Consider the following 15,203-nt stretch of genomic DNA (forward strand, 5'->3'; position numbering starts at 1 on the left):
AATTCAAATTTCAGTGATTTGTGGACTTCACACTGTAGAAAGAGAAGCCATCTTCTAGGTAGTCTATCTGAAAAGGCCGTCAAGACAGCACTGCCCATCTAGCTCTACGGAATCTGTTGTCACTTGGTATTACACCTCAGGTTTCTTTCATCCACGAAGTCTTATCACTGGCTTCCCAGGAACTGTAGCAGCCATTGCTGAGGTACCAGTCACTATCTCCCTTAAATGATTTACAGTAGAGAATTTAAAATCACAGAATCACTGGTAGTCAACGAGTAAGAAGTGCCAACCTCATCCATCAAAGATTGTTTTTTAAGGTAGTGAAGATTCAGAGTGAGGAGGACATTGAAAGATAAAGGCTTTCTAAAAAGCTCCCAAATAGGATATTGGTGTACCTGGGAGGCTGAGGCAGGTGGGATTGTGAGTTTGACGTCAGTGTAAGCTACATAGTGAGTTCAAAGCAACCCTGGACCATTTTTTAAAAGGAAAAAAGTCTTCCAGATAACATATTTGCATATTTAGTTTGTTCTTTATCAAACATTCTAAATGAGCTTTTCCTAACATTAGGTACTTTGAAATTAATAGAAGGAAGAAAATATTTGAGCATTTTATGTGGTATATAGATGTAGCTGTTCTTTGAAATGAAGAATCAGCAATGAATGATTTTTTTAACTCCTATAAGATATAAGTTATGGCACAAGACACTTAGAATACAAAGGCAAAAAGAAGATAATACATGGCTCCTTATCTCAGAGGATATGCAGGTGGTAGACAGTGTGTACATATGACAAATAACTACAACATAAAGAAGTGTCCTGAAGGAGTTGTGTACCAAACACATAGAAAGTAAGACTAGTAAGTGTCTTTCCACCTGCAGACCAACTTTAGGAAGTTCAGTATTAGTTTACAGCTGCAATCCAGTTAGTCTTTGTGGATGGTATAAAGATAAGGTTTTTTGTTTGTTTGTTTGGTTCGTTGGTTGGTTGGTTGGTTGGTTTTTCGAGACAGGGTTTCTCTGCGTAGTTTTGCGCCTTTTCTGGAGCTCACTTGGTAGCCCAGGCTGGCCTCGAACTCACAGAGATCTGCCTGGATCCGCCTCCCAAGTGCTGGGATTAAAGGCATGCGCCACCACCGCCCAACAACGATAAGATTTTATAAGATGGTAAAAGAAAACCATTACCATTAGCAATGTCTGGAACTTCCAGCTAAAAGAAGCCCTCTGCTTACACAGCTGAGAGCAAAACCCCGATTCCGTGTGTATAGACGCTTCCACTCTGGTCCCAGGACTTGCTTTATTTTTGTTTTTCCTTCTCCTAGTCTCCTTCATGAAACTCACACATATAGAGAAAGCCATGGAAGCCATCGGTTCCTGTTGGTCTGGTTCTGTGGCAGGGCTTTAGGTTAGGAGAGCCCTGGATGTGAGTGTCACTTCGTAGTAAAGGGGTCACTCCTTTACCTGTTCCACTGAGTTCCAGACTGCAATGAGATTGGCGTTATTCAAGGCAGACCCAGAGTGCTCTTGTCGGCTCTCATTCCCTGCCTCTCTTGTGCATTTGCAGACATATTTGTTCCTGTGTGTGTCTCATTCCTGGGTATGCAGCTTTATGGAGATGATACTGAAAACATTTAGGGTTTTCTTTCTAGATGAATGTGACACTTTCTTCACCTCTCTGATGTTGACCTGGGAAGGGCAAAATGTTAAAATCAATGAATAAATAAATAATAAGGCCTACTAGGTATGAATACTACGTACAGTGTAAAGAGTGCTCAGGGACTTTGCCTTTATTGCCATTTTATCAGAGGCGATGAAATAGTAAGAAACCTGAAGCACTTGTCTGGGGATTAGGATAAAGTCTTAGACAAAAGTAGTGCTCACACGTTCATGCATTTAGTCACAGCGTTGTGTGCACTGCTAGGTCCTATCGTGAGGAAAAATAAGACATGAGCCTAACCTTGGGGAGTACTGTCGAGAGCCAGAATGTAAACTGACTCCTGATGTTTCAGAGTTTGTAAGTAAGAAGCATTATTATCTCAGGATAATACCCATTCATCCTCTTACTGTGCTCCTGATTCCCTGGTAGGTATTGAGAGTGCTAAAATGAATACAGCAGATTAATGCTTATGTTTGATAGAGCTTAAATTCCAGTTATGGATGATGAGGCAGAATGGGGATACAAGCAGTAAACAGAGTAAATACATCACATAACAAGATGAACAATGGCCAAAAACAGGTAGAAAGGTTAGGAATTTCAAATTTAAATTTCAAACCCTCACTGATAAGATTATTCTGAGTGGAGATCTAGGGGAGTAAGGATTAAAATTAGAGAGATGCTCATCACAGCTAATATTTGTTGAACATTTGCTACATGTGAGGTACTCCTGTGAGCTCTCTCTGTCTATGTGTTAATTCTTATGGAATTATATAAAGGAAGCATGACTGTTACTACCCGTCTTGGTTAGGGGTCCTATCGCTATGAAGAAACACCATGACCAAAGCAACTTGGAGAAGAAAGGGTTGATTTGGCTTACACTTCCATATCACTGTTCACCACCAAAGGAAGTCAGGACAGGAACTCAATCAGGGCAGGAACCTAGAGGTAGAAGCTGATACAGAGGCCGTGGAGGGGTGCTTCCTACTGGCTTGCTCCCCATAGCTTGCTCAGCCTGCTTTCTTATAGAACCCAGGACCACCAACCTAGAGGTAGCATCACCCATAATGAACTGGACCCTCCCCAATCAATCACTAATTAAGAAAATGATCTAGAGGCTGACCCACAGCCCAGTCTTATAGAGGCATTCATTCAATTGAGGTTCCCTCCTCTCAGGTAAATATAGTCTATGGGAAGTTGACATAAATCTAGCTAGCCCATTCCATTTTCAGCTAAGTGCCCAAGATTTCAATATCAGTCTAAAGACCTATTCACACCAAGAAAGAGGTCTCTAATTCAGAGAACAATTATTTGAACAGGTGGTAGACTTTTATAAGAAAATGGATTTTGATATTTTAAGCACGTATCTTAAGACTTCCAACATATTCTTTGGTAGACATCCATTAGGAGCTTGCTTTCATAAATCCAATAGAATGACTTTTCTATTACTGTTATGGCTAAGAGTGGATAGGTGGATCTTCAGAAAAGATGGGAATTGGAGATTATTCATTGTCACGAATGTTTTAAATATTCATTTTAAGTGTATTTACATTATTAATTTGTAAAATTAATGAAGAAGACATTTACAAAATTTACTCAAATCTGATCTTTAACAGTTATAAACTAAAACTTTAAGTGAAAGTCTGTCATGATGTATTTCTTAAACAGCTTCATTCAAATATGAAAAGAGCTCAGATAAACTCTCAGAAGGGTACTTATTATAAAGAGAATAAGAAGCCTTCAGTTTTACTCAATCATGAAATTAATAAAGGTCATAATGATGTACATATGTGTTTAAGATAATACACCCATAATATATTTTTTAATAATTTATTTTAATTTATATGCATTTGTGTGAAGGTGTCAGATCTCCTGGAATGGGCATTACAAACAGTTGTGAGCCGCCATGTGGGTGCTGGGAATTGAACTCAGGACCTCTGGAAGAGCAGCCAGTGCTCCTAACCCCTGAGCCAACTCTCCAGCCCCATAATATATTTTTTTAAACATGGTTCTGCTGTGTAGCCCAGGCCAGCCTTGAACTCACAGTACTTCTGTCTCAGCCAGCTGAATATTTGGGCTATAGATTACTCCACCACACCTGACTTCAATAATATTTAATATGCAAGATATTCTGAAGTAGTTTCTTTTCCATTGTTGACTCAAGAGATGCTTCAACTACTCTAAATGTTGTCAAGTTCTCACTGTACAGGAGGGAGCTTTTGATAAAGAAGTGGTCTCCCTCCTGTAAATACTGTAAGTTTAGTTATGTACAATCTCTTTCTTTTTCCAGGTACTCCAATTACGAATTTATTAGTGATAACTCTATTTCCTGGTCAGCTGGACTACACAACCGATACACAGAAAATTCACTTCGGGGTGTGATCCTGGATATACACTTTCTCTCCCAGGCTGACTTCCTAGTGTGTACTTTTTCATCCCAGGTAAGTGGTAGCACGTTTTAATGGCCAGCACTCACTGTGGATACCTAGCAGAAAAATTATTTGTGTGTCTGTACTTTTAGTGTTAGCATGACTCTGGTATAATTTCCTTTAAACTTAGTAGTGATTTCTTTTGGGAAAGAGTGAAGAGCTCCCACAGAAAAGCTGCTTGGGTGTGTTGAATATTGAGTTGTTTACAGCAGTGGTGGACTATGTCTCCACTGAAGCCAGTTAGTAAAGTCCTTTGAAGTACTTGTCATAGCATCTGACAGAAACAGCAAGTGATTAAGTTTGCTGTATACTTTCCTGAGTCTGCAAGCAGCTAGTATGTAACCAGAAGCCTTACATTTCAACACATCAGCCTTCTGCCTCGCTTGCTTTATAGTAAAGACAGTAAATGCAAGTCTTTTATAAGTCCTGTTGCATTTCTGTAAAGCAAGGAGCTATATATTAAATTTAAATAACTCAGTTTAAAAAATGTAAACACTGCAATGTCACAATAACTCCTTGAGTTTGATTGTTGTATATAGGGTATGGGTTTGATATGTATGTGTGCTTATGAAGTATCTAGTCAGTCTTCTGTGCCCTATGGAATACTGGTACTGCAATATTTCTTGTGAATTTTATACTTTCCCCATTTATCCAGTTATTACTGATTAGCTTGTTTAAACAGCCATTGAGTAACTATGCTCAAAGTTACACAGTGTGCTAAGAGGACTCAAAAGGAGTGGGAAGATATGAGTCTTGCTCTCATTCAGGATCAAAGTACAACTAGAGGACAATTACCAAAAATGATAAATAGGTGTAAAATAAGTGTGCTTAATGCTGAGAACCTCATGGTAAAGAAAATATATAAGAGAAGGCGCAGTTTCCATGGGAAAGAATTTCAGGAAGAATAAAGAAATGAACCGTATTTTTTACAGAATGACAGTCAGTACCTTGTCACAGTAGGATGTTGATAAGATTTTCAGAAGGTGCTTATCAATGCAAAGACTATAGTTCTTCATAGTGAAATGAGAGTATAACTCACTATATCAAAACAGCTACACAAAACAGGACACACAGCAGGAATCTTAATCTCAACATAAAATCTCCATAGCTTTCAAATTCCCATGGAGGCATCTAGTGGCAGTCTAACTGGGATGAGGATTCTGTCTGCCAGAATCACCTTTCCTTTCTCGTAGCAACAGGTCAGATGTGTGTCTACTTGACCCCACTCCTGTTTAAAGACCCTAGCTGCCTGATAATACAGACTGAGCAGGTTATGCTTTAGGAATATATAGGCCTGTACGTATACATATATGCATGGGATAAAAACTAATGAAAACCGAAGCCATGAATTTGAAAGAGAGCGAGGAATGTGGGAAAACTAGGAGGAGGAAAGAGAAGGGAGAAACGATATAATCATATTATTATAATCTCAAAAAGAAAAGAAAACAGTGTTAAAAAGAGTCATTTTGACAAGTAAGATGGCTCAGTAGGTACTCGCAGCAATGTACTTGCTGCCAAGCCTGATGACCTGAGTTCAAACTGCAATCTCAGGGAATGCATGCATGCATTCATTTGTAAATGGAATACAAAATTTAACTTTTTTTTAAAAAAGGAGTCACTTTTCCTGGTCACTGCCTGCCCTGTAGGCCTAAAGTTTAGACCTGTCTAAAGTCTGTTCCTCTAGTCCAGTTTCTAAACCTAGGCACTACTGGCATTTGGAGTTAATATTTTGTTATGAAGACCTATACTATATTATATGAAGAACTATATATTTTGGGAAGTTTAGCAGCATTCTTGGCCAGTAGTACCCTCAACACAAGTTGTCAAAAACAAAAATGTCTCTGGACATTGCCAAATGCCCCTAGCAAAGTTGCCTTGGATGAGAACTGCTGTTCTAATTGTAAGTTCTAAAATCAAATAAAAACATACATGTCTCAGCCGGGCGTGGTGGCGCACGCCTTTAATCCCAGCACTTGGGAGGCAGAGGCAGGCGGATCTCTGTGAGTTCGAGGCCAGCCTGGGCTACCAAGTGAGCTCCAGGAAAGGCGCAAAGCTACACAGAGAAACCCTGTCTCGAAAAAAACCAAAAAAAAAAAAAAAAAAAAACATACATGTCTCATTTACAGGGATGTGCTCAGTGTGTTCGCTTTTTTTCTAGCCTTTCTTAAGAATTCTTTCATGCCCATTCTGGGATAGAAAGTAATCATTTTTCTTTTTCCTTTTAAATATGTGTTTTAGAATTTTAGAACAACCAAGATTTTCTAAGGATGGTCTAGTCCAGGTCACAAATAGTCCTTACTTCAAGGATCTGGGTGGCGGAGAGGGAGTAGCTAGCCATCTATTGAATAATCCACTGTGTTGAGATGGAGGGCAGTCAGCTATAGCATAGATTATATTTGACTACCAGATAGATGTCCATTTTTCCCCTTCCTCAGCTTGTGTTAGTAATGCTAATTTATTTGTACAAGTGTTCTGCAAATACTCAGCTTTTAAAATAAACAAAAATAAGACTGTAGAGAGGACTCGGCAGTTAAGAGCATTTGATGCTCTGACAGAGGACCCGAGTTTTACCCAGTGCTCACATGGTGACTCACAACATTCCGTAACTACAGCTCCAGGAAACCAACACCCTCTTCTGAGAGACACCAGGCACATATGTGGTACACATATATACATGCAGACAAAACAATCATAAACATCAAAGTAATAAATAATAACAATAAACAAAAATAATTTAAAAATTCTTTAAAATAAAAAGAATTTTTGGTCTTATAACTCTTAATTTTGACTAGAAATCAGTACCATCATCACTTTATGATGTAGAATTTTTGTCTAGGACAGAGGAGAATGCTGTAGTGCCTTGCTTTTGTTTTATGATATCAGTCAGTGAAGTGAATTAGGACCTTGAATCCAGAGAAGCAGAAAGATTGTTTGAGAGAGGACTCTTTTGGTCTCCAAAAGAATGAGATTAATGCTTGCATACTATATGTCATTCCTAAAAACTGTTGACAGAAGTTTACCCAAAGTATTTGTTTGTTTGTTTTTGTTTTTTCAAGACAGAGTTTCTCTGTGTAGCTCTGGCTATCTTGGAACTTGCTCTGTAGACTAGGCTGGCCTTGAACTCAGGAGATCTGCCTATATTTGCCTCTGGTGTGCTGGGATTAAAGGTGTGAGCCACCACTGCCGGCTCACTCAAAGTAATTTTTGACTCTGTCTATCAAAACAAACCTCAAACAATATTTTATAACCCAAAGTAGACTCGAATAACTCCAATATTGTATGTTAGGGTTTAGAATAGAAGTTTTAACAATGAAAATACAGTATAATAATAATAGTCTATATTGAGTGGCAGTTTGTCCGAGGTGATCACTTCCATTAACTCATCTTATCTGACGGCTAACAACTGTGGTGTTAAGAATGTGGACTGGTTCCACATCCGGTTAAAAATATCTGCTCTCACTTATACCATACGATCTTTTTACAACTATTCTCTGATAAAGAGGTAATTAGTGCAGCTTAATAGAGTTGACTGCTGGGATTGTTTCCCTATCATAAGCCAAAACTGGAATTTCATGAAAAGTACTCCAGAAATGTCTCACCATCACAAAAAGAGCAAAAGACAGACTCATTCACAGGCCAGAATACCAAGCCATTAATTTCACAGAGAACAAGAAGGAGGGAATCTGGGCTTGGCAGGTGGGCTGTGCAGACCAGCTCTGACCATTTAGCCCTTGAACAGAGCACTTAGTCAACTACTGGTGTTTTGTGCCTTTTCTTTTATTCTTAAAAATAGTAATAATAATGATCTTGTTGTCTAGGGCATAGTTTTATGAGAACTGAAGACTTTCTTCATGTGAAGCAACAATAATATTTGGCAGTGTATTAAATACATTAGCTGCTAATATGCATAGTATGTATGTGAATAGTTATATGGATATCATTGCCTATTCTAGAGAATTTTCAGTATTGGTTTTTCAGCTGTTTTTCTGTTTATTGTGTTTATCTAATTATAGAATCAGTTTTTACTAATGTGGAATCTGATTTACCAAAGCAATTGTAGATGCTTAAAGACGTTAACATTGGGGCTGGAGAGATGGCTCAGTAGTTAAGAGCACTTGCTGTTTGTTCAGAGGATCCAAGTTCCATTGCCAGCACCCACACAGTGGCTCACAAACATCTGTAACTCCAGCTCAAGGGATTCAGTGCCCTCTTCTGGCCTCCATTGGCGCCAAGCACATACATGGTACCCAAACATACATTCAGGCAAACATCCAAACATATAAAATGTAATGCTCCTTTGTAAAAAATCTTTTATGATTTTTGAAAATAAACCTAGTAAATCTTAAAAATAAAAAAGATCTTAATGCTATTGGAGTTTACTTTGTTTAATGAGCAGCATTGCTTAGTAATTTTCCCTGTGACACCTACCTTTATAACAGTTGTTATAAAGTTGTTATAAAACAGTTTCATGCATTCTTTAATTCTAAATCCACACAGCAGGACTGGCTGCATTATACACTTTGAATCAGATTTTGGAAAGCCCAAAGGACAAAATTAAGAATAACATTCCCTTTTTGGATAGGAATTTCTAGTGAGGTGTAGTTTGGGAAGCAGTAGTGAACAGCTTCTGAGAGTGGCAAAGAGAAAACACAGTGATGTGACCCCTGTGCCTGCTTGCCAGCATGGAGGACAAGAAGTCTGTCTTGAGTCAGCCTTGATACCCCTCACCTTTGGTGCTGGATGCTGTACTGTGCAACTTGTATCGTATTCATTTGGACATTCATACAGTGCAGCAAAACCTGGTTTCATTCTCCCATTGTGTAGCAAAACTAAGTCATCTAAGGAACGGTGTGCAGATCTCCCAGTGTCACCCACTAAGCTGAGAACAGCTTTCAGATTCTCATACTAGGAAAGCCTCTGCCTGACTGTGTCATTTGACAAAAACAGAGTCCTCTCTGCTGTGAGAAAGCTTGGAAGCCCATGTACTCAGCTGGGTAATTATTTCTAAGGACGTTTAAATTCAGACTAATGGATACTTACCTTTTAAATATCTTTTAAAATCATTGTACATGTATTATATCCTTTAGCAGGAATTTTATGTTAATCGTCACTGTATGTTTAATAATATGCTAGAAAGTGATGAAGTGTTGGCACAGAAGGAAATAAAATATGCTGCATACAGCCACGTTACGTTTGTAAACTCTACTCAGCCCCTCTCAGTCATGCACAGAGTACCAACCTTGACTATTACTGTCAGCTACAAGCCTTCAGTCTACCTACCACGTGATTTGAATTTGTGAAGTCCAGAGGAAGCTGCATGTAGTTGAATGCAAACATCAACACTATAATGATCCTCCTAGCCCTTAGCAGTAAATTGCCCCAGGTTTGAGATAAACAACCATTATTTATTCAGAATGTTGTATATGGACCTTAAGTTTTAAATACCACCCATGGACTTGAGCATCCATTACTGGAGTACCACTTATTCAACAGATAATTACTGAATACCTACTTACTATGTGGCATCTACAGTTCCAATTGCTTATCCAAAAGCAGTTTCATAAGTACGTAAGAGCACATACTCTAGAACCAGAAAGAATTCTAATTGTGGCTGTAGTATTTAATATCTGCTTTCGTGTTTGTTTTTTTTTTAATAAAGTTACAAAATCTTCTCTGTGGCTTAGTTTCCTCATCTCTAAAATGAGTGAAAACAGTACTTAGAGGTTTGCTGTGACAGTGAAAGGCATTTGTAGGTGGGGCTTACTCTGCGACTGTGCCTGGAATGCATTCAGTAAGGGCAGTTGCTACCATTATGGCCATTATGATAAGATAAAATGCCACACCTACAGCACTGGGGTGATTAGAGGTAGCGAAATCCACACTTGTCCAGAAATCTCTCTTGTATTGGCCCAACTTGGTATCTGAAATTTATCATTATTTATTCCTTTGGTTTAAGAACATACAGATGTACTCAACAAAGGCTAACAAATAACTATTATATCAAAACATAAACTAATTATTAAAATTTCACAAAAAGAAAGCAAGGCCTTTTGGAACACGGAGCAGTGTTGTTCTTATGAGGGCAAAATGCATTAAAAAGTGAAGAGGGAGCCAGGCGGTGGTGGCACATGCCTTTAATCCCATCACTTGGGAGGCAGAGCCAGGCGGATCTCTGTGAGTTACAGAGCAAGATCCAGGTTTACAGAGCAAGATCCAGGACAGGCACCAAAACTACACTGAGAAACCCTGTCTGGGGGGGGGGGGGGGGACACGAAGAGGGAGAATCGTATGTGGGTAACTGCTAAGGTAGAGATTGTGGTCGTGCTGAGAGTAACCAGCCTTGCATTTCTGGCTGAGAAAGGCAGAAGAGTGGAATGAAAGGCTGCTCTTAGGTTGTGTCTTTCTGATGTAACCGAATGAATATGGAGTGTGAGATTTCTAAGAGAATATGTATGACAGTTACAAATCTCTGCAGGTTGCCTGTGTTCCAACTTGAATCTACCACTTACTAGCAGTATAACGGTGGCAGATGCTTTTGTTTTTAGTTCTCTTTGGCATCTGTAAGATAAATGATAGAATCTTATGGGGATACTAGGAGGATTATGTCAAATAATGTCTCACATCAGTATTGGATAACAAAAGCTCCACAAACATTAGCTTCTTCCATGTTATTTAGTTTGTTATTAGTGGAGCTTCATTATTTTAATTACAGTTATGTGTTTCAGCAGTGAGGATACATTCTTAGAAATGTGTCATTAGGCGTTTTTTTTTGTCATTGTCAGAATGTGACATACTGTGGACTAAGATGGTTACAGAGTTTTGAGGATGTAATCTTACAAGACCACCATTGTGTATTTGATCTGTTATTGATATTTGTTTCTTTCCAGAGTTCAATTTAATTTTGATTTCTCTGTGTGGGCCTTTGAATTTAAAGTTTAAAAGTTCCAAATTGCTTTTATTCTCATTTTATTATAGTTTTTGTTTCTACCGTTGATCCCATCTATATCATGGTAGCCCCGTGATAAACTTAGTTTGTTGACAAAGGTAACTTTAAAACAAGCTGAACCTGGTGATACATGCTTGTATACCATCATTGGAAATAGAGAGGTAGAAAGAGTGAAAGTCCAAGGTCATCCTTAGCTAGATAAAGAGTTTGAGGCATCCTGAGCTACAGGAGCCCTTATCTCAAAAACAAACAAAATCATTGTCTTGATCCTTTCTGTCAATAGTTGAAACTATAGCACTAAGACTTTTGTATTTTAATTTCTGCAACAACAACAAAAAAAAAATAGAAAGTCATTTAACGTTAGTTTGATTTGCCAATTACATCTGGCCTTTGAGAACTGCTCAAGTTCCCAAAATTCAGATTCTCTAGGAAGTTGAGGTGAGAGTTAACCTAGTCATTTTATTTGGTTTTAAATATTAGGATAAGGTGTTGCTCAGGTTAGAGTGCTTATCTGTGTACACAGCCCTGAGTTTCCTGCCCAGCATAACTGAGAAAGAGAGAAAAAGAACATTTTCATTCAGTTCTTGATTTCTAGGCATGCCTGGGTTTAGAAACATCTGCTGAGCCATTTGAAAGTGCCATTAGCAGATTAATATCTATTAATAGTGGTCTCATTTTTAAATATATTCAAAATGTTGGCATAAGGACAATGAAAATTCGTTAACTGAGATAACCAAACTAGAGATGTAGAGAAATTTGTCCTGAATTGCGATCTCAGTTGGAATGTAAAAAAGAAAGTGCTCTAAGCGAAATGATAGTTCTCTTCTGTGGTCCCCTAACTTCGGAAGGATCTGACGCCCATCTTACTTTCTGGTGAATCTATTAATTGCCTGAATTGCCTGAGTGCTACCCTTCTGTGACGGGTAGCTTTATCACCAAACATATTAAATTCAGGAAGGGAAGTTCAGGGTGTGCGATTTTACCTGCTAGTAAGAACATTCTTTAACAGAAGAATCTTTTACGTGATCTTAAAACAACACTATTGGGCAGCTACATCTTCCTTAAAGATTATTAGCCCAGCTATGTCAGTCCTAACATGCTGCTACGCACAGAGCACACTTTAGAGCTCTTTAGAAATAGCTGATATGTCTGAACCCACTTGTTCGCTGATGGTCAGTAAACACATGCATCTCTATGGAGGAGAGTTCTAAGAAAACACTGTGGTTCAAAGTGGATAAAGGGGGCAGAGAGACAGCTCAGCTATTTAGAGTGCTTCCTGCTTTCTAGAGGCCTAGAGTTCAGTCCCACGTGGGGTGGCGACTCACAGCCTCCTCGAACCCCAGCTCTGGGGGATCTGACAGCCTTCGGGCTTCCATAAGCACTCGAACAGGAATGCACATGCACATAGAGAAACATATGCACATATCCACTAATACAAATAAAAATTAGTTCTCAGCAATTTACCTTTAAAAAGAGAGTGGATGAAAGAGTGAGAGCAACAGCATTCGTGTTACTTGAAGTGCTAATCCCAAACCTTAAGTTCTCTAGAGTAACTTTATCTTACTCACTTTTGTGTCACTAGTTCCCAGCTTGGGGGCCATGTGGCCCTTTACAATGTTTATTAAAACTCAGTTAATTCATATTCTTAAATTACACTGTACAGTCTGTCTTTGGTTAAAGATCGGTATACAGTAGGATGTTTACCCTGTGTACTAACCCACTCTTTTTTCCCTCTTTTCCAAGGTCTGTCGGGTTGCCTATGAAATCATGCAAACACTACATCCTGATGCCTCTGCAAACTTCCATTCCTTAGATGACATCTACTACTTTGGAGGCCAAAATGCCCACAACCAGATTGCAGTTTATCCTCACCAACCTCGAACTGAAGAGGAAATCCCCATGGAACCTGGAGATATCATTGGTGTGGCTGGAAACCACTGGGATGGTTATTCTAAAGGTGTTAACAGAAAACTGGGAAAAACAGGCCTGTACCCTTCCTACAAAGTCCGAGAGAAGATAGAAACAGTCAAGTACCCCACATATCCTGAAGCTGAACAATAGAGATGATGTGTAAGAGATTAACCACAGGGCTCAGTTCAGACCGTCTCAGCCAAGCAGAAGAAGACCCAGACTAACACGTGGTTCATTGCCAGACATGCTCCGCACCAAGAGCAAGTGGGAGCCACCCTCCGATGCTGCGCTGGTGGGATGCCTCTTTACGAAGGGCTGCTGCGCCCTCAAGCCCAGGCCCAGTACAATAATGCACTCACACACAACACACAAACGGACTGTTTTCTACTTTGCCCCTTAAATATTATGTCCCCATGAAACAAACACTGCCACGTTGTGTAATTTAAGTGACACAGACATTTTGTGTGAGACTTCAAACATGGTGCCTATATCTGAGAGACCTCTGTGACTTACTGAGAAGATGTGAACAGCTCCCTTCTGTGGGGAAGTTGGTTCTTAGCCAGTGGTGGTGGTGTGGCCACTGAATTCACTCCAGTCAACAGATCAGAACGAGAATGGATGTTTTTCCTTTATATGGTTGTCTGGATTTTTTTTTTTAAGTAATTTCATCACTTCGGTTCATTCACCTCATCATTAATAAATGAAGGAATACACCAATAAAATAAAATGAAATATTCACTGTCCATTAGGAAGTTTTGTAAAACAATACCATGAACAAAAATTCTTTAGTACTCAATGTTTCTGGACATTCTCTTTGATAACAAAAATAAATTTTAAAAAGGAATTTTGTAAAGTTTCTGGAATTCTGTATCACTGGATGATGTAGTTATAAGGTTTATAGTAGAAATATGAGGAAAATGGTCTTACAGCTTTTAAGAATTTTTTTCTACTTTTGTCCTTTTTTCCATTTCTGATAGAGTAATCTTATTTTAACTAAGAGAAGCATTGATCCCCTCTAATGCCAGTAACTGGCTTTCGTTGGTGCAAAGAACATGCTTGGGGGAGGTGTTCGTTCTCTTACTTTGGATGTTATTGATGGTCATAATTGAATGAAATAGTCCTTCTCTTGCCTCCAGGGAAACTAATCCACAGCAGGTTTGTGTGGTGATCTCTCACTGTGGCGGTTGTCACAGTGAATTGGATCTTGTTGCTCATTCAGGTACATGCTCTTCCTGTCGTGCCCTGCTCCTGAGGACACAGGACTCCGAAGGGTTGGAAGCTGATTGTGTTTCTGAAGTTATAATAGCTCATGTGATATAGATGCTTGCGAACAGAGGGGAGAGGGGCCGGAATAAGATCCAGAAGGAGCCTAGAACCACCTGTTCCAAGTTTCCTTCTAGGCGCCCATGTTGGAATCCTGCAGAAGAGTGAGACACTTTCTCTCCTTTACAGGAAAAGCCCCTCTGTATGGAGCCCCTTCTATAGGCGCATTTCATAGCGTGAGTTCTAAAAAGACAGGGTTGCTGTAGCCTGGCTGGCCTTGACCTCATAGGGATCCACTTGCCTCTGCCTCCGGAATGCTGGGACTAAAAATGTGCACACCACACCCAGCTTGCCTCCCTGATGAAAGATTTGGTCCATGTAGAAGCCAGTCATGGGCCTGGAATTAAGTATCAGGGTTCCAGAAAGAAAAGCTTAGTGAACTCTGACCTTTACGACCTTAGGAAATGAAGTCATCCCACTAACTGTCCCTAAATCCTAACTACCTCTCAACGCCCACCCTTCTGAAAGAGCAAAACTTTAACCAGTGTGTTCAGCAAATTTTCATTTAGTTTAGGCACAAATAAAAATCAGGTGAAATGGGATCTCCAGCTGAGCGGAGATAGACTGAGTGAGTCATCCTCTGGCTCCCATCTGACTCGTCATCAGAACATCGGGAACTGCAGGTCTGATTTGTACCTCTGCGGAACCAAAGGTAAATCAGTTTCTTTTCATCCCAAACTGACCCAGTTCCAGAGGGGAAAGAAAAAAGAGTAAAGTATGAAGGAAATAAGAATGATTCTCACATAGAGGCAAAGACATAATTCTGTGTATTTTATCCTTGAGTTCTGGTTCAGTTTCTTTTTAATTCATCCTCTCTGTTGGGATTTCCTCTTTGTTCACCAAAAGCATATTTTTTCTTTACTGAAGATAGAACAACTACTTGAAGAATCCTTTTCTGGGGTGTAGAGAATTAGCCCAATGGTAGAATGCTTCATATGTTGAGTA

At 39.3% G+C, this 15,203-nt stretch overlaps 1 protein-coding gene across 8 annotated transcripts in view; it reads left to right on the top strand.

Annotated features, from left to right (window-relative positions):
* Window positions 1-13,779, top strand: part of Fut8 (fucosyltransferase 8) — a 227,073-nt gene extending 213,294 nt beyond the window's left edge. For all 8 annotated transcript variants that reach the window (XM_015991973.3, XM_076550917.1, XM_006973134.4 and 5 more), the window contains 2 exons: window positions 3,940-4,090; window positions 12,768-13,779. In XM_015991973.3, the coding sequence (XP_015847459.1) occupies window positions 3,940-4,090; window positions 12,768-13,085 (469 nt within the window). In that variant the 3' untranslated portion in view covers window positions 13,086-13,779. The remainder of the gene's footprint in view (window positions 1-3,939; window positions 4,091-12,767) is intronic.
* The last annotated feature ends 1,424 nt before the right edge of the window (window positions 13,780-15,203 follow it).

The sequence above is a fragment of the Peromyscus maniculatus genome, chromosome 14, assembly GCF_049852395.1.
Source record: "Peromyscus maniculatus bairdii isolate BWxNUB_F1_BW_parent chromosome 14, HU_Pman_BW_mat_3.1, whole genome shotgun sequence".
Lineage (NCBI taxonomy): Eukaryota > Metazoa > Chordata > Mammalia > Rodentia > Cricetidae > Peromyscus > Peromyscus maniculatus.